At 39.9% G+C, this 27,892-nt stretch overlaps 1 protein-coding gene across 4 annotated transcripts in view; it reads right to left on the bottom strand.

The window, feature by feature from the left end:
• The window catches only part of RAB2A (RAB2A, member RAS oncogene family), a 142,273-nt gene that overhangs the window by 35,032 nt on the left and 79,349 nt on the right, over positions 1-27,892 (bottom strand). For all 4 annotated transcript variants that reach the window (XM_081111501.1, XM_081111500.1, XM_081111499.1 and 1 more), the window contains 4 exons: positions 10,705-10,776; positions 8,483-8,550; positions 1,542-1,624; positions 1,020-1,112 (listed from right to left, as the gene is read on the bottom strand). In XM_081111501.1, coding sequence (XP_080967627.1) covers positions 1,020-1,112; positions 1,542-1,624; positions 8,483-8,550; positions 10,705-10,776 — 316 coding nt within the window. The remainder of the gene's footprint in view (positions 1-1,019; positions 1,113-1,541; positions 1,625-8,482; positions 8,551-10,704; positions 10,777-27,892) is intronic.

Below are 27,892 nucleotides of genomic sequence, written 5' to 3'. Positions count from 1 at the left end.
TCTATGAAATATCATCCTATGGATATTATCATCCTATGGATATTGTTCAGTTTTGTATCCATCTGTAAATTCATGTAGGCATTCCTTATTTGATTATAAATATGGTACTCCGTGTTCTCTTTTAAATAAACTTTAATATCTTACTGGTTCCCTTATTAATCAATGAGATAAATAAAAGCTTTGCTGTGTTCATTGTCATTTGAGAATCATGATTTTACCTTTCTAAAAACATTAACTTTGAACACTACTTTATAAACCTAAAGAACGAATGAACTGTGTCTAGCATTTTAGAAATACTAATTTCATTTTCTACTAAAATTAGTGGTAACTTTCCCACACTCTTGCAAGTTTACAGAAACTACGGGAAAGAACGTTTTCCCATGTACTACCTTTTTAAATGTAAAGCACAAGGACATTTGTTGCAGATAATGCTCCCTAGAAATATAAAGTTTGGAAGAAAAAAACATTAATATGACACCAATATAAAGCCTTACAGGTAAGTTTAAAAGTACTAATGTAATATCTACTAAACAATTTTAAAAGTGTTTCAGGATTTTAAGAACAAAAAACTACTTGAAATAATAATTTCCAAGCAAGTTTATTTTCTGTATTTTAAAAACCAAATTTTTTCACTTATATGTGGAATATAAAACTGAAATTCATACACACAGACAACAGCATGGTGGTTACCAGAGGGAAGGGAATGGGGATAAGGGTAGTAAAGGGGGTCAAATATATGGTGACGAAAGATGATTTGACGCTGGGTGGTGGGCACACAATGCAATATACAGATCATGTATCATAAAAACATACACTTGAAACTTATATGATCCTATTAAACAATGTCACCTCATTTTAATTAAAAGAAAACATCTTAGGATTTTCAAAATTTTATAATTTAAGAAACCACTGACTTATATTTGGACAAATGTACAAGATAAGCACTTCAACAGTGATCACATAAACAACTATCCAGTCTTCATAATTAATACAAAAGAGCTTTAAATTATTCCCTTTACCTTTTATTTCCAATAAGCATAATGACCATGTTGGAATTGGAATGCTGGCGGGCATCTTCTAACCAGGTTGTCAAGTGGTTGAATGTATCTCTCCTAAATATAAATGATAATTTTATTACTACTGTCAAAGGATTTCCCCTCGCAGTGTACAATGAACACTTATTAAAGATAATTATTTTTAGCCACATCCACTTATGTAATGATAACAGATTTCAAATACATATTTGGATTTAAAATCCAGTGATTACAGTTCCGTTTAGAAATTAAGTATAGTAGCACTTTATTAAATTTCAATATATAAATAATATTACCAAAGTGATCAATCTGGGGGTACTTTTTTATATAAGAAAATAATTTAGTTACAAATTTCTGTAGTAAATTTATATTTCAATTAAGACATACAAGTTTAAAGGCAAATAGCCAGGGCATAAAGGCAATGCTATACTTTTATTACTGTAACGACATTTATTTAGAAAAATTCTTTGCATTGACCACTGAACTGAAAAATTTCTAAGTTCTCACCTTGTAATGTCATATACTAGTAAAGCCCCCGCTGCACCTCTGTAATATGACCTTGTGATGGAACGAAAGGACTCTTGCCCTGCCTGTGAGGAAAGAAAAGGTTGAGAGTTTCCTTTAATAAATTGTCCTCTTCATTTCCTTATTATTTATATGTAGAATATGGGCAGGTAGGGAATGAGCGCATAAAGGAAAGAAGGGACCTAACTTCACCAATCTTAGGAAAAAGTCACATACTACTACTATTGCTCAAGTCAACCAGACAACCAGATGCACATGCAACCACCCTACCCCCAAGACCTCTTTGGCAATCCCTGACAACCCAATTTACTGAATGGCTTCACAATACATGAATCATTATTAGAGCACAGAATGGACTCCTAGCAACTAAGCTCTGAAGACAAATTTGAAAGGAAGCAAATAACCCAGAGCCTCACATTTGAATTCAATAACCCACTCCCTGGGGCAGCTGTTGACACTAGAATAAATAAAGTCCATTGTAAATAAATGATGAATGACATCTTTACGCCCACCATCTGCTGGTATAAAGGTTGTTGGAAGGCCAAGGATGCAGATTTTATCAGTTATATCACAAACTGCAGTGAGCTTTCAACAGTCATCAGATGGAATTCTTTGAGCAATCATTTTATTATGAAAAACAGAAAATGGTTCTGAATTTAATTTATATAATTTTTCTCCACACTTAATCAATTTTCTCTGTATTTGATATATAATGCTGTCAAAAGGCAACAGGATGTAAAAGTCATCTTTATATCCACTTGTGAAAACAGACTTCAGAGATTATGCAAAATTAGTTAATTTCTCTTTTACTGTTGGCACTAATATTCTGTTTTTCAAGAAAGGATGGTAAGGGATATGCCTATTTCCTTTAAGATTAAAATTGAGACAGTTCTTATCAAAAATGCTTTTTCTACCTTTGAGAAAAAATATGTAAATTAAGTAAACATAAAGCCAGTTTTCAGAATTTTTGTATTCAAAACCTACTAACTTCCTGAAACATATTTATGTTTGCATGTTCTGAATTCTGATGTTCTAAGGCGAATATTAAGCCCTTCTTACTCTCAGTAAGCACACAGACAGCTCAAGTTCTGCCCTGTTCTAACACTCAATACTTTGTAATTCCTGTTCTTTTTGGTCCTCCCACCACACTCCCTCCTTCCCATGCCCCCACACCCAGTGCCCAGCCCGGATCTGGCACACAACAACATTCAGACAAAGCCTGTTGAGTGAAAGAATGAATCCTGGTGTCATAGTGCATCCCACCTAAATAAATATACATGCCAGGAAATCATAGCATGCTAAGATTCAGTAAAATAACTTCTATGTGTAAACTAAAGATTAGACCCTCATGTGCAATTCTGGCACTTAGAATAATGTCATGCTAAATTAGATACTGAGAAAGCCACATACAAAAGGGCTGTAAAAATAGCCAACTCATTTCACATAGATTGAGGTAAAAACACTAGCTGTTACTAGATGGAAGCATGAAATTAATTACAATTATGTTAATATAATTTATTGGAATGTATCTTTCAAAAAAGACCTTTCAAATTCAAGTTCAAAATTGCAAGCATTATGGGAATTTCTCCTTTAATTGTTTAGTATGGAAAAACTGAGGACTAGATTTTTAAGAGATTCATTTCACCGTGAATTATATGTACCAAGTCTGTGGTAAATAACACAAAAAAAGATAAACGTTTTATTAGTTTAAAATAAAAATCAGTTTTAGAGTTCTAGTATCTGCCACACCTAAACACTGAGTAAGGTGAAAGTTTTAAAAAACAATCTTGCTGGAACATTCAGTGGGACGAGTTAAAATAAATATACTACTAGAGGAACACCACTACAGATCTAAAACTTCCGTATTTACAGCCCAGATAAGAAATAATAAAAGGGAAAATAGTTCAGGAAAAGGAGAAAAGCACACATCCATATACTATTCCCATTCCTCCCTAATTATTTTACCAAAAACAAACATGTTGCAATATGGAAATAACATATACACACCTTATACTGAATCCACTGAATCAGGACTTTGCCTACCATTATAAAAATCAAACAAAATGCAATTAAAACCCCCCACACATTCCAAGTGAGGACTATGAATGTCAAATGTATCTTAAAAATCTCTGATTACATAATAAGCAAAGACCAGTATTCAGGACAGTTTCCAAATTCTTGAGAGCTGACTTGTAGGAAAATACCCTACACTCTGGCCTAGTTAATGGCACTAGTAGCCAAAAAAGATTTTGCTCAAGTGTTTTACTACGGCTTATCCTATATAATAAAAGCCTAATATGCAAGTCGACCAAATAGCGGAATGACCGGTCACTATTATGCGCACTGACCACCAGGGGGCAGATGCTCAATGCAGGAGCTGCCCCCTGGTGGTTAGTGCACTCCCACAGTGGGAGCACTGCTCAGCCAGAGGCCGGGCTCACGGCTGGTGAGTGCAGTGGTGGTGGCGGGAGCCTCTCCTGCCTCCACTGCAGCCAGGCGGTAAGAAGTGAGGGGTCCCGGAGTGCGAGAGGGTGCAGGCCAGGCTGAGCCCCCCCCTCTCCCACCAAGTGTACAAATTTTGTGCACCAGGCCTCTAGTCCAACTATAAACAAGTAACAGCTAACTGCATAAAGCTAGCCCAATGGTTAAGTAATCTAGTTTTAAAAAAACACTTATATAAACTTGTCCAAACTGTGATTGACCTATAGTGTTTTAAATGAAAAAGAATACCAACTTAGGAAATAGAGATTTTTTTCCCCCTGCCTTAGATTTATTTGCACAATAAATGTATACAGGAGGAAACCAACTCCATGCAGACAGCAGCCCTTCTGACCTCACATTGACAGACAAAGGCCTCTACTGTGGAGCCTTCCTGGGGGCCTGGGTACCTTTGGGAGTCTGAGCTGGAGCCTACGCTGCAGCAGCAGCCTGGCACTTGGTTTGAGCCTTGTCCTTGGACTTTGGCTGGCAGAACCTGAGACCCTTGGCAACGCGGGCATAAGCACATTTTCCAAGCTTAGGGTGAGCAATGCAGGTAAGCTGGCTGAGTTTGCAGCTGCTGGGATCTTGGGCTTGACCTCTTTGGGCTTTATGAGGGCCTTGATAACCTTGGCAGGTGCATTCATGGCCTTGGTGTTGTTGGCCTGCATCTTCTTCAGGCCCTTCTTATTGTACTTGTTCCTTAGGAACTTGGGGTCTACACTCGTAAGAGATTATCTTTGTGGTCAGGGTTTCTTGATACCATTTCTGTGCCATTTTCTTTTGGTGTGGTTCTTGGACTTGGTCATATTGACACTGAAGCCCACTAGAGATATTATTCCCCCCCCCTCCCCCCCCGCCCCGGGGAGAGGAAGGGGGAAGGGAAAAGGAAAGGAGGGGGAAGGGAAAAGGAAAGGAGGGGAAGGGAAAAGCATGCTCCCTGGAGGGAGAGGCCGAGATGTTATTTTTTTAAAATATTTTTATTGATTTCAGAGAGAGATAGAAACATCAAGAAAAAGTTGGTGAACAGCTGCAGAAGGAGGCAAAATAGTTGGGCCTCCCAAAGCCTCTCAATTCTGGGAGATGGGGGGATGGGAGCAGACAGGAGTGACAGAGGCAGGATTGTTCCCAGTGCTTGGTTCCAGGCCCTTCGTCTAGCCCCACCTAATTCTGGTCATCCATGCTTACTGCTTCATTGATAAACAAAAATACTCATTTTTCGGGGTGAGGAGCTGGGTATAAACTGACATATTTTATAAAAGACTGAAAAAAATGTCTGTGATTTTCTGAAAAGGTATTTTTAGCATTTTCATTTCACGTGATTTTTTTACATAGTTTCACTAACTTTTACATGATGTAAACATATTTGTAAATATAAAATAAAAATATTTCTAGGGAAATTGAGTAGATATACAGACTTAAAACATCCATATTACAAATTTTGGGTGAGAATAAAATTTATTTGGAAGGTGAATGAAAAACTGACAAAAAGCAAATGATGAGTAAGAATAGAAAAATGAGTGGATAAAGGCTAGATGAGGGTCTACTAGTGAGGCTAAGACTTAAGCCCCTCTGCCACGGGTCAATGAACAGGAACTGGGTGCAACTTACGTTCCGTCACTGACTTACTGTAACAGAGACAACGAATATCACACATCTGACTTCTGATAAAAGATCAAAAGTGACACAGGGCCAAGGAAGAGTGCTTTAAGGGAGGCAGCGATCTGCTGCCAGCAAGGCCTCCAGAGGTATCTGCTGGTAGCTGGACTTACTATTTTCAAAAGAAAGCATAGATGGCAGATGTGGATATTTTCAAGGAAAACGCCTTACTTTTACTTTTGAAACTGGAAATGAATACACAATGGATGACAAATATATTAAGATATTGAAACTTAGTCATTGGGGGTGGGGGAGGAGATCATTTCTTTAAAGCTGGCACAATTAACCATAAGATTTAGCAAAATTTTCCCTGAAGGATTCTAGAATAATTTTGTAAATGTCTTGGGCCAGGAATAGACATGATTCTTACTTAAAGTGTAGCTTCCTACCCAGGGTATAAAGAAACTACAAAACAACAATATGGGAAATTGTTTCACTCAGATATAAACTAAGTGTGGAACCAACCTTAATATTTGTCAGATAATGTACAGTAAAGAGTTTTGGAAATCAGGTATGAAAGGAAGAAAACCAATGATAATAAGAGAAAAATCTATAAGGCAGACATTAAGAAAACAACTTTAAAAAGAAGTTTTTTTAAACATTCCTTAAGTTCTGGAACAAGCCACTGGGTCCTAGCACCCTCCATGTGAAAGCCCTGGAATTCTTTGGGGGAGCGGGGTCATGATGTTTTCAAAGGCACCACCCTTTTAGACACAGGAAAGAAAACTACCACTTAATTTTTCTGATACTTAGCCTTAGGCAAGGGAAACAAAAGAAAAAATAAACAAATAGAACTACATCTATCTAAAAAGTTTTTGCACAGCAAAGGAAACCATCAACAAATGAAAACCCACTGAATGGGAGAATATATTTGCCAACCAATATCCAAAATGTATAAAGAACTTATAAAACTCAACACCAGGAAGGTAAACAATCCAATTAAAAAATGGGCAAAGGACCTGAATAGACACTTCTAAAAGAGGACTAATAGATGGCCAATGGACATATGAAAAGATGCTCAATGCCACTAATCATCAGAGTTGCAAATTAAAACCACAATGAGATATCACATCACAGAATGACTATCATCAAAAAATCAACAAACAACTGTTGGCGAGGATGTGGAGAAAAAGAAACCTTTGTGAACTGTTGGTGGGAATGCAGATTGGTGCAGACATTATGGAAAGCAGTATGGAGTTACCTCAAAAAATTAAAAATGGAACTGCCTTATGACCCAGCGATTCCACTTCTGTGAATATACCGGAAGAAACCCAATATATTAATTCGAAAGAATATATGCACCCTTATGTTCATTGCAGCGTTATTTACAATAGCCAAGATTTGGAAAAGTCCAAGTGTCCATCAGTAAATGAGTGGATAAAAAAGCTGTGGTACACTTACACAATGAAATCAGACCAAAAAAAGAGGAAATCTTTCCCTTTTGTGACAGCATGAATAGACCTGGAGAGTATTATGCTAAGTGAAGTAAGCCAATCAGAGAAAGACAAATACCTTAAGATTTCACTTACATGTGGAACCTAATGAACAAAATAAACTAACAAGCAAAATAGAAAACAGACTCATAGATACAAAGAACAACAGACTAACAGCTATCAGAGGAGAGGGGCTAGATGAAAAAGGTCAAGGAGATTAAGCAAAGGGAAAAGAACTCATAGACACAGACAACAGTATAGTGATTACCAGAGGGAAAAGGGGGCTTGGGAAGGTAAGAAGAGGGTAAAGAGAAAGATAAATGGTGATGAAAGGAGATGTGACGCGTGATGGTAAAAACAATACAATATACAGATGGTGTATTATAAAATTGCACACCTGAAAATATGTAATTTTTAAAAATATATTTTTATTAATTTCAGAGAGGAAGGGAGAAGGATAGATAGAAACACCAATAATGAGAGAGAATCATTAATCAGCTGCCTCCTGCACACCCACTACTGGGAATCGAGCCCTCAACCTGGGCATATGCCCTGACCTGGAATCGAACTGTGACCTCCTGGTTCATAGGTCAATGCTCAACCATTGAGCCACGCTGGCCCGGCATGAAACCTATATAATTTTATTAACCAATGTCACTCCAATAAATTCAATAAAAAGGTTTTTAAAAATTATATAGGAAGTAATAGGCAGTCAGTAAACGTAAATGATAGAATTAGGATTGAAAGCAAGGTGGCTTCAAGTGGTTGGGACTAAATCAAACTTGTAAAATTAATGCACTGTCAGATCAAGACTCTACAGTGTTGGCATTCATATTTTACCTTACATGTGTATTTCAGACATGCTGCTTGTTTTTCTTAAAAACATAGTTTCTGTAGTATTTATGTTTAGACCACAGCCTGAGCATTCATGTTCACCAACATCTAATAGCTGGGGTACACCTGTTGAAAATAATGCATAACTAATCTTGCCCTGGCCAGTGTGGCCTAGTGGGTTGAAAGGTTGAGGGTTTGATTCCTAGTCAGGGCATGTATGGGAGGCAACCGATCAATGTTTCTCTCTAACGTGGATGTTTCTCTCGCTCTCTCTCTCTCCTCTCCCTCCCCCCATCTTCCCCTCTCTCTAAAACAAACAAACATATTCTCAGGTGAGGATTAAAAAAAAGAAGAAAAACTAATCTTTCCTGGTACCACATTTCATCTCATGGCTGTAAGGGTGTATGTGTTTAACAAATCGTAACAGGCATAAAATAACATGAAAACAAAATAAACACACAATGTACTTTTATAGAACAACTTTCCTGGAGTCATACAATGTATTTTTGCTATACTTACCGTATCCCATATCTGAAGTTTTATTTGTTTCCCATCAATAGTTATCATTCGAGCACCGAACTCTACACCTGAATAGAGTAGAAAACCATTTGTTACATAATGTAGTGGGAATCTATTTCACATTTAAGGATTAAAAAAAAAAAGACATTTAGTTGGATGACATGCTATGCCAGGTGATATACAGAAGAATTTTTACAAATACAGCTCCTATCCTTAGTAAGGTAGAGGTGCTAATAAGACTTAAGCTGCCCTGGCCGGTTTGGCTCAGTGAATAGAGTGTTGGCCTGTGGACTGAAGGGTCCTGGGCTCGATCCCTATCAAGGGCATATGCCGGGGTTGCAGGCTCGATCCCCAGTAGGGGGCATGCAGGAGGCAGCCAATCAATGATTCTTTCTCATCATTGATGTTTCTATCTCTCTCTCTCTCTTCCTCTCTGAAATCAATAAAAATATATTTTAAAAAACACCACAATTATTAGTAACGAATATTAACATTTCTTAAAAATGACTAATGTCATGTAAAAATCACTGAAAGGGATAGAAGAATTTCAACATCATAGACTTGGTTCCCAGTAATTGCTATCAACTAGAGATAACCACTGTTAAAACATATTTCCAGACACTGTTGCATGAATATATATATGCATAGAATAAGTACATAGTTTTATGTAAATGGGAACATATAAATGCTGTTCTGCATTTGCTTTTCAGTCAATATGTCATAAGCTTTATTCCATGGCAAATATCTTTGCCAGTAATAAATATGAAACTTTTCTGTGTACATTTTCAATTTATGATTATGGTTTTAGGCAAATTGCAAGTGAAAGGGAATACCAACTTTACACTTACAAGTTTACTACTTGGCCTTTCTCCTTGCATTTATCATCACGTTTGAAAGTACTCATTTAATTATCAAAAAGGAGAAAAAAAGATGATTTCAGAAGAGTAGTGTTTATTAAAATACATTTCATTTTTAAATTTGAGTTATCAGATGTTAAAGTGTGTATACATATTTTGGGGACACACTGTATATTTGTGTATATATATATATAGTCATATATGTCCTATGTTACGAGGTGAGAGGACACACAACACAACCATCATCAGCTTACCATTAATGACATAAAAATGAGAGGAGTTGAGGGAAAAAAGTGGTACAAATGTTCTAGGAAATATATTTAAAAGGAATGTACAAAAGTACAAAATATTATATATCACTAAGATATTTGACAAAATTGAAGCCTTATCATGAATCTATTGTCATAAATGGGCTTTTAACCACAATAAAAAAAGAAAAAAGTGCATTGCTCCTTGGAATTCATGATTTCTTTAATCCATTCTAGCCAGCTTGGCTCAGTGGATAGAGCATCGGCCCATGGACTGAAGAGTTCCGGGTTCGATTCGAGTCAAGAGCACATGCCTGGGTTGCAGACTCAATCCCCAGTAGGGGGGTGCAGGAGGCAGCCAATCAATGATTCTCTCTCATCATTGATGTTTCTCTCTCTCTCTCCCTCTCCCTTTCTCTCTGAAATCAATAAAAATATATTTAAAAAAAAAAGATTTCTTTAATCTAATGCACAATGTTAAATTTGACAAAAACAACTGCAAACTAGAAACAGGCCCTTTACTGTTATCAAGGGTGGCCAGGCAAGGCAGGCAGATGCTGCTTCTCTGGGACTGACATCTGGGGTAGAGGGATGAAGATACTGAAACTGACCGGCTAAGACCACCTCTGCTGCAGGACCACTGTACAGTTGCTGTTTCCAGGGCTCTAAGGTGCTTCTGACCCCTATGCTATATTGTTTCTCATTTGTTTAATCATTAAATACAATAAAAAATATTATTAATGTCTTGGGTGGGTGGGAAGAGACTAACCAAAAAACTTGTATACATATATGCATAACCCATGTACACAGAGAATAGTGTGGGGAAGGCCTGGGGTGGGGGGCAGGAGAAGGCCAGAAGGGGTCAATGGGGGAAAAGGGGGGATATATGTAATACTTTCAACAATCAAGGTTAAAAAACAAGTATTAATGTCCTGCTGCATTTCAATCACTTTTACAAAGTTAGCATTATTATTTATATTTTTTAAAAGTGATGGAGATTGAACTCTGCACAGCAACAAACCCAGTTTCACTGATTTTTTTTGACTCATAACTATTTAATTAGACCCTAGTTGTTCCCAATTGAAAGCATCTTCCATTTCCACTACCCAAAACTTACCAATAGTAAGGTCATGCACTGGTTGAAACCTCTTGTCTGTAAACTGCAGCAATAAACATGATTTACCAACACCTGAAAGTTAAAAAAACAACAACATTAAGACACCAAACTCAAGGAAATTAAGAAATTTTACAAAAGCACATAGAAAACAGGCAGCCAGGGTTTCTGGTGCTCTGTGAACAATCTACCATGATTTCTCAGTGCTCTCATTTCCTAAAACAGTAGAGGGCTATAGAGCGTTGGCCTGCAGACCAATGGGTCCCGGGTTTGATTTCAATAAAGGGCAAGTACCTCAGTTGCAGGTTCTTCCCTGGCCTGGACCCTGGTCGGGCCTTGTGCAGGAGGCAGCCAATTGATGTGTTTCTCTCACATCGATATTTCTCTTGTCTTTCCCTCTCTCTTCCCACTCTCTCTAAAAAGCAACAGAAAAATATCCTCAGGTAAGGATTAAAAAAGGAAGGAAGGAAGGAAGGAAGGAAGGAAGGAAGGAAGGAAGGAAGGAAGGAAGGAAAGAAGGAAGAAATTAGAGGACTGAGAATTTAGATGGAAGATGTTAACCAATCCAAAACATCCTTTTATACTTTCTTATTCATTCAACATTTCAATATGAAAGATGAAAGTGGGAATAACTCCCAGAAGATAACTGAGGTCCTTCCAGTAGCCTCTACCACAGTACTCATGCTATTAAGTGTTCACGTTTCCTTTTTTGTGTAATAGTAAAAATATCTAAAAACAATTTCCTCTTTTTGTAGTTTATCTTCTTTTCTATCCTAAATATGCAAATTGTTCAACCGCGAGTTCGACTGCTTGCTATGATATGCACTGACCACCAGGGGGCAGCATAGAACATGGTGGGCATCAGCAACATGGTGCAGGAAGCAGGTGGAGGCAGCTGAGAGAGCGGGATCGCGGCAGGATGGTGGAGCAGGTGAGCGGGTGGCGCCAGGCCACAGTGGGGTGCCAGGTGGGGTTAGGGGGCGGCGAGGTTGGGGGCACGAGCTAGGGCCCAATCCCCACAGGCCACCCCAAGGGAGCCCACCCATGCACAAATTCGTGCACCGGGCCTCTAGTAAATAAATAAGCTAGCAGTGTTTGGATCAACTTTTCTGGAAAAAGCTCTTGTATCTTCTAATTCATTTCAGGATGAACTCTAATCTGAATTGCATTCCTTCACTCTACCTCCAAATTTCACTGCATTAAGGTTATAAATAACTCCTACATTCCTAAATTGAAGGCCTATTTTCTATATTCGTCCTACTTGCTTTCTAATCAGAATTATATATTGAACATCAATACCACCATCTTCCTATTCATTTCCAGGCACTTATCCTCACACTAGACCAAGTCTGCTTACTTGATAGCATCCTGCACTTCTACAAAACACTAAAGGCAGTCATCATTCATTCATTTCCATTCATTCATTCATTTACTCAAAAAGTCTTTGTTGAATGCTAACTATGCACTGCACCAGGGACTTGAAAATATAATTGTGTGGAAAACTGTTATGCTTCCATCCTTATAGTCTAATACAGGTAGAGAAATTAAACAGGATGAATGCCCAAATAATTTGTATGAATTGTAATTTGAAATAATTATAATAATCACCATTTGAAAGAAGAGAATAAAGTGTTATTAGGGCGAGTAACAGAAGAGACTTAATTTAGACTGAAGGGACAGAGGTCTTTCTGAGGAAGTGACACTTAAACTAAGTTGTTCAATGTCTTCTAGATTATAAACTCATGAGAGAAGGACAATGAACATCTTGTCACTTGCTGTCTTATGAGAGATAAGGCACTTAGTTATGCTGAATGATTGGCTCTCCCACAGCAGAATGTGACCACCAACAGAACACAAGCTCCATTACCATAGAGGCCACATTCAAGAATGTATCTCCAGCACATATGGATACAAAGCAAGTGTTATAAAGTCTCTTTCTTTCCTTCCTATCTTACTACAAAAATTGTCTTAGCTGTCTATTAAAAAAGGAGAAAAACATTTGAGATCTTGCTTCCTGGACATTGTCATCAGTTTGGCCTAAATAAACTCTTATACAAAATTTTAAAAAAGAGTAAATTTGCACATGTAGCTAATTCTGAATTTTTCCCACTACCTCAGGAAGATAGCTGCCTGAGAGAGATTACCAATTTGATTTGTACTAAATGTGCTGAAAATTGAGCCAGAAAATGATGATAGATATTCCTTTCTAACTCTACCATTTAGATCTGATGGTTCTATCACTTAGAATTTTTAACATTTTTAATGAGTTCTCTTTTTACTATTTGCTGAGCACCTATAGACACAGCAGTGAGTGGAGAAGCCTTAACTTGAGTAGTTCATTACTTAGCCTGCATTCTTTAGGAAACCTCTTTGTTTTTACCTAATGCCCCTTTTCTGCCATGATCCCAACAGGGATACCACATTACATTTGAATGTCATGTGTCCTTAGGTTCCTCTTGGCTGTGATAGTTTCTCACTTTCTTTGTTTCTGATGACCTTAACAGTTTTAAGGAGTATTGGTCAGGTATATTGTAGAATGTCCCTTAATTGGGTTTTGTCTGATTTTTTTTCTCCCATGATTAAACTGTAATTATGGGTGTTTGGGAGGAAGATCACAGCATACAATTTTTATCACATCAAAATAAGGGTACATATTATCAACTGACTGATTACTACTGATGTTAACCTTGATCACCTGGCTGAGGTAGCTTGCCAAGTTTCTCTACCACAAAATAACTTTTTTTCCTTCCCTTTCTATATATAACATATATACTCTTTGAAGGTAGTCACTGTGTAGCCCAATCCTTTGGGTAGAGGACCTTACCTAAGTTTTAACCTCTCCTTTTCCCTTGAACTGTTTGTTTCTTTTTGTGATGTCATCTTTCAGCCTCATCCACAACACCCAATCTTCTGCCCTTCCACTGTTTTATTTTTGTTTAAAATATGTTTTTATTGATTTTAGAGAGAGGAAGAGAGAGGGAGAAAGAGAAACATCAGCTACCTCCTGCATGCCACCTACTGGGGATTGAGCCCACAACCCAGGCATGTGCCCTGGCCGGGAATCTAACTGTGACCTCCTGGTTTATAGGTAGTTGTTCAACCACTGAGCCACACCAGCTGGAGCCACTTTTTAAATCCCTCATTGTAATACCTAGTCCTGTGCTTTACATTTGGTCAACTTTTACTATTGTAGCTTTCTGCATTTCAAGTACAACACCAATTTAAGAGATAACAAATACACTGGATTAAATTTGAATCCTGTGTATGATACTGGTAGAAAAAGTTGTTTCGGGTCTCTAGGCCTTGTCTATTTATTTATGTAACAAGAGGCCCAGTGCACAAAATTCATGCACTGGGGGTTGGGGGTGTCCCCTCAGCCTGGCCTGCACCCTCTCACAATCCGGGACCCCTTGCTCCTTATCGCCCGCCTTTTTGCTGCTCCTTAGCACTGCCGCAGAGGCGGGAGAGGCTCCTGCCACCGCCCGCTGCGCTCACCAGCAGTGAGCCCGGCTTCTGGCTGACCAGGCTCCCCCTGTGGGAGTGCACTGACCACCAGGGGGCAGCTCCGGTGCGCATCATAGCAACCGGTCATTCTGGTCGTTCTGCCATAATGGTTGCTTAGGCTTTTATTATATAGACTAGAGGCTCGGTGCACAAAAATTTGTGCACTCGGGGGGGGGGAGGGGGGGGGTCCCTCAGCCTGGCCTGTGCCCTCTCGCAGTCTGGGACCCCTCGGGAGATAATGCCCTGCTGGCTTAGGCCTGCTCCTGGGTGGCAGAGGGCAGGCCCAATCCCTAGGTGCAGCCCCTGGTCGGGCTCAGAGGAGGGCGGACTGGGGAGTTGGGGCACCGCCCCCTGTCATTCACAGAGCAGGGTGGATTGGGAGGTTGCAATGCCACCCTCAGTCATGCTCAGGGTAGGGCCAATTGGGGGGTTGGGGCACCGCCCCCTGTCACACTCAAGGCAGGGTCGATGGGGAGGTTACGGCGCCACCCCCTGTCATGCACAGAGCAGGGCCCATCAGGGGGTTGGGGCTCCTTACCCTGTCACGCACAGAGCAGAGTCAATCAGGGGGTTGGGGAGCTCCCCCGTCATGCACAGAGCAGGGTCAATCCGGGGGTTGGGGAGCTCCCCCCTGTCACGGACAGAGCAGGGCCCATGAGGGGGTTGAGGAGCTCCCCCCTGTCACGCACAGAACAGGGCCCATCAGGGGGTTGAGGAGCTCCCCCCGTCACTCACAGAGTAGGGCCGATAGGGGAGTTGGGGCACCGCCCCCTGTCACCCACAGAGCAGGGCCGATCAGGGGGTTGGGGCGCCGCCACTGTCACACTCAGGGCAGGGTTGATGGGGAGGTTATGGCTCTACCCTGTCACACACAGAGCAGGGCCTGTGGGGGGGGGGTTTTGGGGTGCCGCACCCTGTCACACACAGAGCAGGGCCAATCAGGGGGTTGGAGCGCCACACCCTGTCACACGCAGAGCCGCAGGGTGATCAGGGGGTTGGGGAGCTACCCCGTATCAGGCACAGAGCAGGGCTGATCAGGAGGTTGGGGTGCCTTCCCCTGTCACGAACAGAGCAGGGCAGATAGGGAGGTTGTGGCCCTGCCCCGTCACACACAGAACCGCAGGGCAATCAGGGGGTTTGGGCGCTGCCCCCTGTCACGCTGATCCTGGTGCCGGGAGGCCTCTCGGCTCTGCTGATCCCGGTGCTGGGAGGCATATTACCCTTTTACTATATAGGATAGAGGCCTGGTGCATGGGTGGGGCTGGCTGGTTTAGCCTGAAGGGTGTCCTGGACCAGGGTGGGGGTCCCCACTGGGGTGCCTGGCCAGCCTGGATGAAGGGATGATGGCTGTTTGCAGCTGGTCACACACCCTTCAGGGTGGGGGGTCCCCACTAGGGTGCCTGGCCAGTCTGGGTGAGGGGTTGGGGCTGTTTTCAGGCTCGCGGGTGACTGAAGCTCCCAAATGCTTTTTTTTCTTTTTTTTTTATTCTGGGCCAGCTTTAGCTCTGGCTCCACCTCTGCTGCTGAAAGCAGGTATCTGGTTTGTTTGGGTTCTATAATCGAAACAATGTATAACTCCAGCTCTGAGATCCCAGCTCGCTGAAAGCAGGTTTCTGGGGTTTTTTTTAGCTTCTATATTTATTACATATAATGTTTCAAACTGCAGGCTCAGAGGCCAGCAAGGCAGGCGGGGAACGGGGAACGTTGGTTTCTTCCAGTCACTGAAGCAAGCAAGCCTCATGTTAGTTTCAAGCTGCCTGGCTGCTGGCAGACATCTTGGCTGGCAGTTAATTTGCATATCACCCCGATTAGCCAATGGGAAGGGTAGCAGTCGTACGCTAATTACCATGTTTCTCTTTTATTAGATAGGATGGTTATCATACTACCACCTACCTTATTCATAACAGTATTGTAAGGAATACAAGAGCTAGCATGTGGAGAATAAAAGAGATACTATATCTGCTTCTCTTTTGTTCCGCAATGCCTAAAGGCAGGCTAACACTTTATCCCATGCCAAGGCCAGAATATTCTATATATACTTTATTAAGCACGTATCATATTATACTTTGTCAGTTCATACACCTATCTTCCTTCTTTAAAAGCAGTAATATTCACCTTTTTGCACAGCAGTCTCCCTTATCTGGGAGTATACTAAGACCCTCAGTGAATGCCTGAAACTGCAAATAGTACTAAACCCCATTTATACTATGATTTTTCCTATATGTTCATACCTATGATAAAGTTTAATTTATAAATTAGGCACAGTAAGACATTAACTAGAAACATTGTAACAACATACTGGAATAAAGGTTATCTGAACGTGATCACTCATTTCAGACGATCCCTTGCTGAAATCTTCCTAAAGGCACAATGCTTTCTGGTGCAACACACTGCTGTCAATAGGAACACATTTTCTGTTCCTATCTTCCGTCCACAAACTTAATGCCTTTTCTACATTAACTAAGCACTTATGAACTGTACCTATAACTTAACACAGTTTGAGGCAGAGCAAAACTAGCATGACTTTCACATTTCACAGATAGATTTGTTCTTACCATAGATCTTAGCAACCTCAGAATATGATTTCTTTTTTTTCCGTATTAAGTCCAGAATGCTCACATTTCACTTAAAGAAAACACTTTATGGCTTCTTTGTGGCATATCCGAATTGTCAGCATCACTACTCGCGCTTTGGGGCCGTTAGTAAGTAAAATAAGGTGACCTGAACACAAGCACTGCAATACCACCACAGCTGATCTGATAATCCAGATGGCTACTGAGGGACAAATTGGCGGCAAGCGTCTACAATGTGGAGACACTGGACAAAGGGATGATTCATGTCTGGGCAGGATACAGTGGGACAGCATGAGATATCATCACACTACTCAGATCTGCATACAATTTAAAATTTATGAATTGTTTACTGAATTCTCTCCAGAATTTTCCACGTAGTATTTTTGGCCTCTCAGTGAAATTCGCTGCCATCCAGTGGGCCTCAACCATGCCCCTCCAAGGAGGTCTGGATGCCAGATTTGTTCCTTCCTTCCATGCTCTCCCTCAGTCTTACGGGTAGTAGCTATGCCCTCTATCTGCTGTTAGTGTATTCTTTAGTGTTCTCTTTACTTCTTAATCAATTTTCCATTACTCTAATTCCACATTATAGTTAACGATTCTTTACATTAGACTTTCCCTGTTCAAACTCCTAGCTGGACACTGACTGATACAACTAGTATGATGAATACATCCTTTATTAAGATAAGTCAAATTTATTTTGGTGAAGTTGAAGGTTTCTGAATATAAGCTGAGCTTAGATTTTCTTAGCAAAGACCTCATTTGCCTTTTTTTAGTGCAATTTTTTCACAAATACAAAGCTAGATGCAATTTAAATGTTTAAAATTTAGAAAATAAAATAGAGCACATGCCAATTTTCATAGGGAATAAATGACAGACTATTAAAGCTAATAGCAAGACAGGTAGCAGAATGTGGTAAAAATAGCATCATTTTCCTTTCTTTCCCAACTCCTGAGATCTTCTCCTATTAGTTTATTGTAATGGTGGAGAATGGCTAGAATGTTTGAGAAGAATCAGAGTAGAGAAAAGCCAAGTATAACTACCTACCTTTCAGAATCTTAGAATGTCACAGTTTGTTGAAATCAGAAGTCCTTTGCGCAGTGATTTTAAAAATGTTTTTATGATTTTTCAAGAGAGAAGAAGGGAGAGGGATAGTGAGATAGAAACCTCGATGAGAAAGAAACATCATCTACCACAGGGGTCCTCAAACTACGGCCCGCGGGCCACATGCAAATACAAATATTGTATTTGTTCCTGTTTTGTTTTTTTACTTCAAAATAAGATTATGTGCAGTGTGCATAGGAATTTGTTCATAGTTTTTTTTAAAACTATAGTCTGGCCCTCCAACGGTCTGAGGGACAGTGAACTGGCCCCATTTAAAAAGTCTGAGGACCCCTGATCTATCAGCTGTCTCCTACACGACCCTCCCTGGGGATTGAGCCCACAAACCTGGCATGTGTCCTGACTGGAAATCAAACCAGTGACCTCTTTGTTCCTGAGTAGACGCTCAACCTAAACCATACTGGCCTGGCTGTGCAGTGATTTTTAAACAGTAGACTATAACCAGTTAGGTCACAACTAGCATTAAAAAATGACTAGGACAAAATCCTATATATCCTATATAAGAAAGAGCTAATATGCAAATGGTCATCACGCCCTCATGCTGTAATATTGTAATGGCTCAGACACTCAACACTGGGGACAGAAGAATGGGGACCAGCCAGGCACAAATGAGCTCGTGAGAGAGGAATGGGGACCAGCCAGACACAAATGAGCTTGCGAGAGAGGAATGGGGACCAGCCAGGCTGCAGCCCGGGAGAGGGCCAAGCCACATGCCCCATGGTCCCAGGCACCAGTGGCTGCGTCTGCACCTGCAGCCAGGGAGAGGGCCAAGCTGCCCGCCCCGCAGTCCCAGGCACCAATGGCTGCACCTGTGCCTGCGGCCTGGGCGCCAGTGGCTGGGGCTGCGGCCCAGGAGAGGACAAGCCACCGCCCCGTGGTCCTGGGCACCAGCGCCTGCGGCTGCAGCCCGGGCAAAGCTGGTCCGGGTCCTGTGTGCCTGTGGCTGGCTAGAGGGAGGGAAACGTGGGTCCTGGGTGCCTACAACCGGTGGGAGGAGGTAATCCTGGGTCCCGGGTGCGGAGCAAGGCAGAGGTGGTTAGGGGCGATCAGGCTAGCAGGGGAGCAGTTAGGGGCGATCAGGCAGGCAGACAGGTGAGCAGTTAGGAGCCAGCGGTCCCAGATTGCGAGAGGTTGTCGGACATCCCTCGAGGGGTCCTGGATTGGAGACGGTGAGGGGTGAGGGGACTCCCCCCCCCCCCCATGCACGAATTTCATGCACCAGGCCTCTGGTAATAAATATTAGACTGTGTATACTAGTACTATACAAGATTAGGATAGTACTGTTTGGAAACTTTTGTTTTAGAACATATATGAACATTGGGTTGCAACATAATATGTATCTATCATTGGGGCTTATAAAAAACAAACTTGGGCCCTGGTCGGTTTTGCTAAGTGGTTAGAGGTTTGCCCGCAGACTGAAGGGTCATGGGTTCCATTCTGGTCAAGGGTATATACCTCTGTTGCAGGCTCAATCCTCGCCTGGTCTAGGTGCATGCAGGAGGCAAACAATCGATGTATCTCTCTCACTTAGATGTTTTTCTCTCTCCCTTCCTTTCACTCTCTCTCTAAAAAAAAAAAAAAAAAAAAAAAAAAATCAATGGAAAAAAATATCTTTGGGCGAGGATTAACAAAAACAAACAAACTTGGAAATTACTTTCTAGTATCTAATCCAGCCACACATCTAATGAAAGAACTCATCTACAATAATTTTGCTAGTATTCATGGCAAAATAAATTAGCTAAAGAATCTAGAATACTTCTATTATCTTTTAACTAACATTTATAAGGACAGGAATCAAGGGAGAAATCTGACTGAATCATCTGTTGGCAATTTAACATAATAAATACAACTTGGGTAACATGAGTCATCCACCAGGTGACAATTCTATTACATAATCCTCTTTGTAAAACGATTTTTCCATTAGGTAAAATTAGGATGACCTTATATTATCCTGGTTTACTAGGGGCAGGCTCAGTTATTCCTCTTGTTCTGATAAAGTATGGATCAGCTTGGAAGATATAAATTATATGGTGTCCCTAAAACACCTACCCAGGAGTATCAGCATTATCTGGAAACTTGTTAGAATGCAATTAGCACCATCCCAGACTTACTAAATCACAAACTGTGGTTTACCAAGCTCTCCAGGTGATTCTGATGTACAAGTCAAGTTTGAGGACCCCTACCCTAGACACATCCAACTAAAATGCTAGTAGTTTCTTCACAGTGAAAAAAATAATAATAAATGATAAGTAAAATGCTAGTAGTTTCACTGTCCAATCCTTTTCAGTTTAGTTTTCCAACTACAACCAATCTGAAGCTACTACATGCTAAGTGTAACAGGTAAATAACTGAAAATGCTGGAGATATATTTCACCATAGTACAGATTAAGTTTAAAACATGATTTTCGTTTTGACTTACTATCTTTGGCAATTACCCAGTTTAAAATAGCTGGACTACATGCTATCTGTCAAATATTCAAAGAACCACTTCAATGTGGATTTCTTTTTATTGTATCTATGAAGCCCTATAAACCAAGTTTATACTAACGTACTTGTGTTATTTATTAGTAAAATATCTGCATGGCCTTTGACAATAAGAAGGTGAAAATACGCTCCCTCTTCTACCACAATCTTATCTCACCATAACAGTAAGTCAATGAAATCAGTAACGTTGGAATAACAACCTTATTTTAAAGATGAACTCAGGCAAGTGTTATGTCTCAAGTTAATAAAATAAGAGGCAGAATTGAAAATCAAAATTGGGTGTTTTGATTCTAAATCATATATTCCATTACACCACCCAATCTCCTGAATTTGTTCTTCTTAGATACATATTACTATTTGCACCCAATAGCTCTCTTAACTAAAAAGAATGTTATCACATTTTCCAGGTATTAGTAGCAATATTAAGAAGGAGGAGAAAATATTCAGAAGCTAAATGACCCGAACAAGGCAGAAATTTAATGAAGTTTTAAAAAATGAATACTATTTCTTTGATACTGACTTTATCCCAAACAATGATCCAGTTAATAACAGGTATATTAAATGTACACTAATCTGAGTATTTCCAAGTTTTTTTCAAAAGCAAAGATGCCAATTAAGAAGTGCACATCTCAGAAATATATTTGAATGAAGTAGCTTGAAGAGGATATTTTTTCAGAATGCTACGGAAAAAAGGAGCTTGAATGTACATTATAATAATTGTGAAAAAAATTTACTGTACATGATGTCTAAGTAGTATGTTATGATAGAAATGGGATCAAAGTTAAGGCTGTAAGCAAAAAGAACTATTTTATGCAGTTGCCAGATTAAACTAATAAGAGCCCAAGAAGTACCAGTACATGTTAATAGTAACTAAGTCAAACTGTTCAACTCCCAAACATACTAGTAGACGAAGCATCAGTCAATACAATGTTGAGAGTAGCCTGCTGAATTTAAGTACATGAAATATATAGCAAGCTCAAAATTAAATATTTATGTTTAATGGAAAGTGATTTGGCAGTATTTATCAAAATGTAAAATGTATATCCTATTTGAACCACAAATTTGTTACACAAATGCACAAGAATGCATACCACAGAACTGTGTATAATATTTATCAAAAATGTCCTGGACGTTTGTGGGTTTTGGCAACCTAGCATCACAGAACCCTTCTTTGAACTCCCTGGCAGCTAGGGCATAGATGTGTGACATAGGATGAGCCAATCAGATGCTAATGTCCATAATCTAGATTCTTGAAGAAGTGCTCCAGGATCAGAGACTCCATGGTAGCGACAGTGGAGGTGAGAGATACTGGCATGTGCCCAGCATCTTCTTCAGAAGGCTGTACTGACAGCAGAAATTTGGCTGTGCCTTGTGCCTTCCTTGGTTTTGCCATTTTCAAGCTTGATAATACTGCCTTCCTATCAATACTATGGACTTCTAATCATCCCAATAAAATCTTATGCTTAATTTAGCTATAGTAGATTTCTACTATTTGGAACCACAGACCAAGACTAACAGAATCAGGAACTGATTAAACTGTGGTTCAGCTATGCAGGTGCTTAAAAACAATGAGAGAGGTTTTATATGTGATGATATTTTAATACATCCAAGATTCATCCTTAAGTGAAAAAACAAATGCATAGGACAAACAGTACTAATTGTATAATCCCTACTGGTGGGACTGGAACACACACGCACAAAGACAGATGTATAGAAAATTTCTGGAAGGATACACAACCCATTGTTTACCATATTTATGTAAAGTGGTAGAGAATTTAATCTTCATTTTTTTATCATGAGCACTTACCACTTTCACCATTTTATATATATATATATATATATATATATATATATATATATATATATATAAAATGATCTATTTTAGGGTCAAACACTATGTAAGCAATATTTTTAGGGCCTCATCCAACAACCTCCATAGTACGTGGTATTTAAATAACTAGCAAAACTTACAGTGTGACCAAAAATAGTTACACTAAATGTTGGTGTGATAAGAAAATTACAAGGAAGCCTGCAAGTAAAATAATGAGTTGTGAAATAAAAGGCTTTGGTTTCCTTTTTAAAACCCTAAAAACCACTAAAGGATCAGTAGAACTTTTTAACAAGACTTACTCATGACTAAGGCTGAAAATTCACATATTCACACTCAAATCCATCATTTTTCTATTTCTCGGGTCAATTCTCCAAGAAGGTAAATGTTAAGCCAGAAAGGATTGGGGTGGCCGGGAGGTCAAGAAAGAAGGGTTAAATAGTGGAAGGGGCTCATTAATTAATGTCAGAAAAATGAGTTAAGGGTAGAAAATTATCCTGTTTAGAGATGGGAAATAAGGCTATTTCTTTGAAGTTATCCAGAGCGTAAAAATGGGATTCTCTATGCCACATAATTCTCTTTAAGAACACATATGAAAGTCAGAGCACAGCACTCAGCATACAGTAGGTGCTCAATAAATGCTTACCAAAAATATGAATCTGTTCTGAGCCATTCACTCCAGTTACAATTAATCCTTTCCAGGCTTCCTTACTACTTGTACATATCTCTGTTACATTACCTTGTAATTACTGCAGCAAACTGGCCTTCCCTTTAGGTAAAAAAGTCTTATTCATTTTTCTAACTCCACCACAGGGACTGCCCAAACAGTATCTTAAACTTCTTTTTAAAAAAAATATATTTTACTGATTTTTTACAGAGAGGAAGGGAGAGGGAGAGTTAGAAACAATGATGGGAGAGAAACATTGATCAGCTGCCTCTTGCACACCCCCCCCCCCCCACACTGGGGATGTGCCCGCAACCAAGGTACGTGCCCTTGGCCGGAATCGAACTAGGGACCTTTCAGTCTGCAGGCCGTCGCTCTATCCACTGAGCCAAACCAGTCAGGGCACCTTAAACTTAAAAAAAAAAAAAAAAAAAATCTGCCTTGGCCGGTATGGTTCAATTGGTTGGAGTGTTGTCCAAGCACTGAAGAGTCTTGGGTTTGATCTCCAGTCAGGGCACATACCCAGGTTTTGGGTTCCATCCCCAGTCGATTCCCAGTCCAGGTGCATACAGGAGGCCAACCAATTGATGTTTCTCACATTGATCTCTACCCTCCCCACTTCCTCTCTCTCTCTCTCTCAAAAAAACAAACAAACAAAAATCAATATAAACTCAATCCAATCATCTACTCTTTGCAAACATTCCATCACCCAAGCCCCAACAAAAATCAATCAAACCCCTGCTAGAACAGCTCCAGTAACAAACCAACTCACCACTTAATAAGCTCTTTCCATTTCATAGAGGGTCCAAATCTATCTTTTTTCTACTCATGGTCCTAGTTCTGTCAGTGAAAAGCCACAAAAGGCTGTTTAAGCACTCTTTTATATCACCTAAGTATTTATAAGTCATTATTAATTATTATATTCTTTAAGTCTTCTTTAGGTTAAAATGTTTCCATTATTTCAATTGTTACTAAAATGTCATGGTTGATAGAGCTTTCATATACCACCCTGACCAGTCTCCTGAGCATAGACTCCAATGTGTAACAAGAGTTTCCATAACTGCTTGGCTGGCATGGCTCAGTGGATCGAGCCTTGTCCTGGGCATATGCCCTGGTTGTGGCATCTAAACCCAGTAGGGGGCATGCAGGAAGCAGCTGATCAATGTTCTATTTCTTTTTTTTTTTTTTAATATATTTTTATTGATTTCAGAGAGGAAGGGAGAGGGAGAGATAGAAACATCAATGAGTGAGAATCATTGATCAGCTGACTCCTGCACGCCCCCACTGGGGATCAAGTACGCAACCTGGGCATGTGGCCTTGACCAGAATCGAACCCGGGACCCTTCAGTCCGCAGACCAACGCTCTATCCCAGGGGTGGACAAACTTTTTGACTCGAGGGCCACAATGGGTTCTTAAACTGGACCGGAGGGCCGGAACAAAAGCATGGATGGAGTGTTTGTGTGAACTAATATAAATTCAAAGTAAACATCATTACATAAAAGGGTACGGTCTTTTTTTTTTTAGTTTGATTCATTTCAAATGGGCTGGATCCGGCCCGCGGGCCATAGTTTGCCCACGGCTGCTCTATCCACTGAGCCAAACTGGCCAGGGCAATGTTCCTATTTCTATCTTCTCTCCCTCTCTGAAAAATAAATGAAAACGTATCAAAAAAATTTTTTGAAGTGTTTCCATAACTGACTTATAGTTGAGTCCTGACAAGAATAGAACTATTACCTGCCTTGTCTGTATGTTTTACTTTTAACAACCCAGTAGCACAATTATTCCTTTGTTAGCTTTATCACTCATCTGACTCAAACTGAACCATGTCATGTCAAACTAAGTTTTTAGAAAATGTGCTGCTATTTAATCAGCTGACCTCTATCTTGTATTTGTACGGTTGTTTTTAAAAGTAAATATAGAGCTCGGTTGGCTGGAGCACTGTCCCATATACCTAAAGGTTGTGGGTTTGATTCCCCGTTGGGGCACATACAAAAGGCAACCAACTGATGTTCTCTCTCACATAAATGTGTCGGCCTGTCTGTCTCTCCCTTGCCCTCTCCCTAAAATCAATAAGCATATCCTTTGCAACTAAGAAGGCACCTGCATACATTGCTTACTTCAAACTCACAAAAATCCTGAGTTAAGATAAGCCACGCATTTCTACTGCTTTTTTTCTAGATGAGAAAATGGAAGGTGAAGTGATTTGAACTTTACCAAAGTAACAAGTAAGCAGAGCAGCCACCACACTAATCAAGATACTCTAATTACAAATAGCAGGCTGTTGGAAAATTTTCAAGTGTGCTAAGCTGCAATAACCAGAAAGAACCCAACTGATGAACAACCCTATAGGGAGCACTATACTAGTACAATACACATTTTATAAATAGAAAACTTAGGGATTTAAATTAATTGATAATTTGCAAAAAAACAAGAGTTAGGAGAAGATATCTTTTTTCCATTAGTCTTTCTACATTGTCCTACATAGAACAGGTGACATTATATATATTTGGGAAACATGACCACTATATTGCTGTGTGCCTGCCTTACCCAAAAGCCATGGCAAATGGACATACCTGTAATCCATGCATTGATCCCTCCCCATGTGATTGAACCAAGGTGATACCTGACAGAAATAAATTCAAATTTATCTATAATTAAATTCCCCTGGTAAAAGACAGCCTGTTGCCGAAACCGGTTTGGCTCGGTGGATAGAGCGTCGGCCTGCGGACTGAGGGGTCCCAGGTTCGATTCCGGTCAAGGGCATGTACCTGGGTTGCGGGCATATCCCCAGTGGGAGATGTGCAGGGGGCAGCTGATCGATGTTTCTCTCTCATCGATGTTTCTAACTCTCTATCTCTCTCCCTTCCTCTCTGTAAAAAATCAATAAAATATATTAAAAAAAAAAAAAAAGACAGCCTGTTATATTGAATTTTTTAAAAATACAGTAATGGGCTATATAAAAAGTACAAGCCTTAAAAAAGGGGGGGAGATATAGGGGCTGAAAGAACAAGAATGGCCCTACCCGGTTTGGCTCAGTGGATAGAGCGTCAGCCTGCGACTCAAGGGCCCCAGGTTGGATTCCGGTCAAGGGCATGTACCTTGGTTGTGGACCCATCCCCGGTGGGGGGTGTGCAGGAGGCAGGTGATCGATGTTTCTCTCTCATCGATGTTTTTCACTCTCTATCCCTCTCCCTTCCTCTCTGTAAAAAATCAATAAAATATATTTTTTTAAAAAGAACAAGAATGAAAGTTAACTGATAATTACTCTAGAAAATGATTCAGATTAGCTGGTAACACTGAAGATGTGTATACTTTCCACCCACAATTCCACTTCAAGATATACCTCCAGAACTCTAGCATATGTGTTCAAGTAGGCAGGCACATGAATAATCCCTGCGATACCGTCTTTTACAATACAACAAACAACCCACCCTAAAATTTCCTTAAGTAAAAAGAATGGGAACATTATAGTACAGCCAGAAAATAGAGCATAATTAAAATTAAACCAATCCAACAACTAATATCAACAAAACTGAGCAAAACATATTAACACAGATAAATCCCTGAAAATAATGTTGAACAAAAAAGTTTCAGAGCAAGCACAATTCCATTAACATAAAGTTGAAATAAATTACATAAAATACTGTACATTGTTTACAAATACATGCATATGTAGTAATCATTTGGAAACTTTCATAGGAATAATAAATACCAAATTCAGGAGAGGGATACCTCCAGGGATGAAGAGGTGAAAGGTAAAAGAGTATATAAGGGGCTTCAAATGTATCTGTAATTTTTGTTTCCTAAAACAAAACAAAACAAAACAAAACAAAATAAAAAAAACAAAAAAACCCCCACACCTGATTCTAAGAAAAAAGGAGAGGATGAAAACGTACATGCTAGGCACCCTGGCCGACTTGTCTCAGTTGGAGAGTACACTGAAAGGTCTCGGGTTCAATCCCCAGTCATAATGTATATGGGAGGCAATCGATGTTTCTCTCTCTTCCTCTCCCTTCCTCTCTCTCTAAAATCATTAAAAACATATCCTTGGGTGAGGATTAAAAGAAAAAAGTACATACTATTAGGCAAATATGCACCAAAAGTTAATATTCAAAAAGTAATATTAACACCGGAATACCAGAAACTACACTACCAAATATATAAAACGTGCAAGGTAACTCAGTAACAAATGAATAACTCTTCAGCAAGATGTAAAGACCTGAGTCCATTTACACCTTACAAATGAGCACTCAAATTTACTGGGGGGGTGGGGGTGGGGGTTTTCAATATGACAAAACTAACCAAAAAAAAAAATCCATTATCATAATAGATGTCAATATCTAACCCCCAAACTCAAGACTATTAATACAGAAGACATGACACACAAATAGCAAGTCTAATCTAATGGACATGTATGGAACCCTGCATGTACACAAAACACTTTTCAAGCATACATGGAATATGTATAAACGATCACCAAGTACTTGGCTACAAAATTAGTCTCAAATACTGAAGAATCAATACACATAGTCTATATTCTCATACCTAAATGACATAAAATCAGAAATCATTAATAAAAAGATTGTCTAAAAAAAAAAAAAATAAAAAAGAAAAGAGCCCTAGCTAGTTTGGCTCAGTGGATAGAACGTCAGCCTGCGGACTGCACTGAAGGGTCCCAGGTTCGATTCTGTTCAAGGGCACATGCCCGGGTTGCGGCTCAATCCCCAGTGGGGGGCATGCAGGAGGAAGCCGATCGATGATTCTCTCTCATCACTGATTCTATCTCTCTCTCCCTCGCCTTTTCTCTCTGAAATCAATAAAAATAGACACACAAAAAAACAAACCCACAAAAAAAAATGCTTAAAACCCAAAACACACAGTCCTAATTACCTTTAGGGTTGAAAGAGAAGCTCTGAGAAGATAACAAAGATTTCAGAGTGGCCGGTTCCCCAAGACTTGTTTACAGGTGTTCCCCCCCCCCCCCCCGGGGTTCCTTTGAACACTCTTTAAATTATTAT

Source organism: Myotis nattereri (genome assembly GCF_964212035.1).
Source record: "Myotis nattereri genome assembly, chromosome: 17".
In the NCBI taxonomy this organism is placed as follows: Eukaryota; Metazoa; Chordata; class Mammalia; order Chiroptera; family Vespertilionidae; genus Myotis; species Myotis nattereri.
Note: the sequence above shows the minus strand (reverse complement) of the source record. Positions and strands in the feature narration are given on the sequence as shown.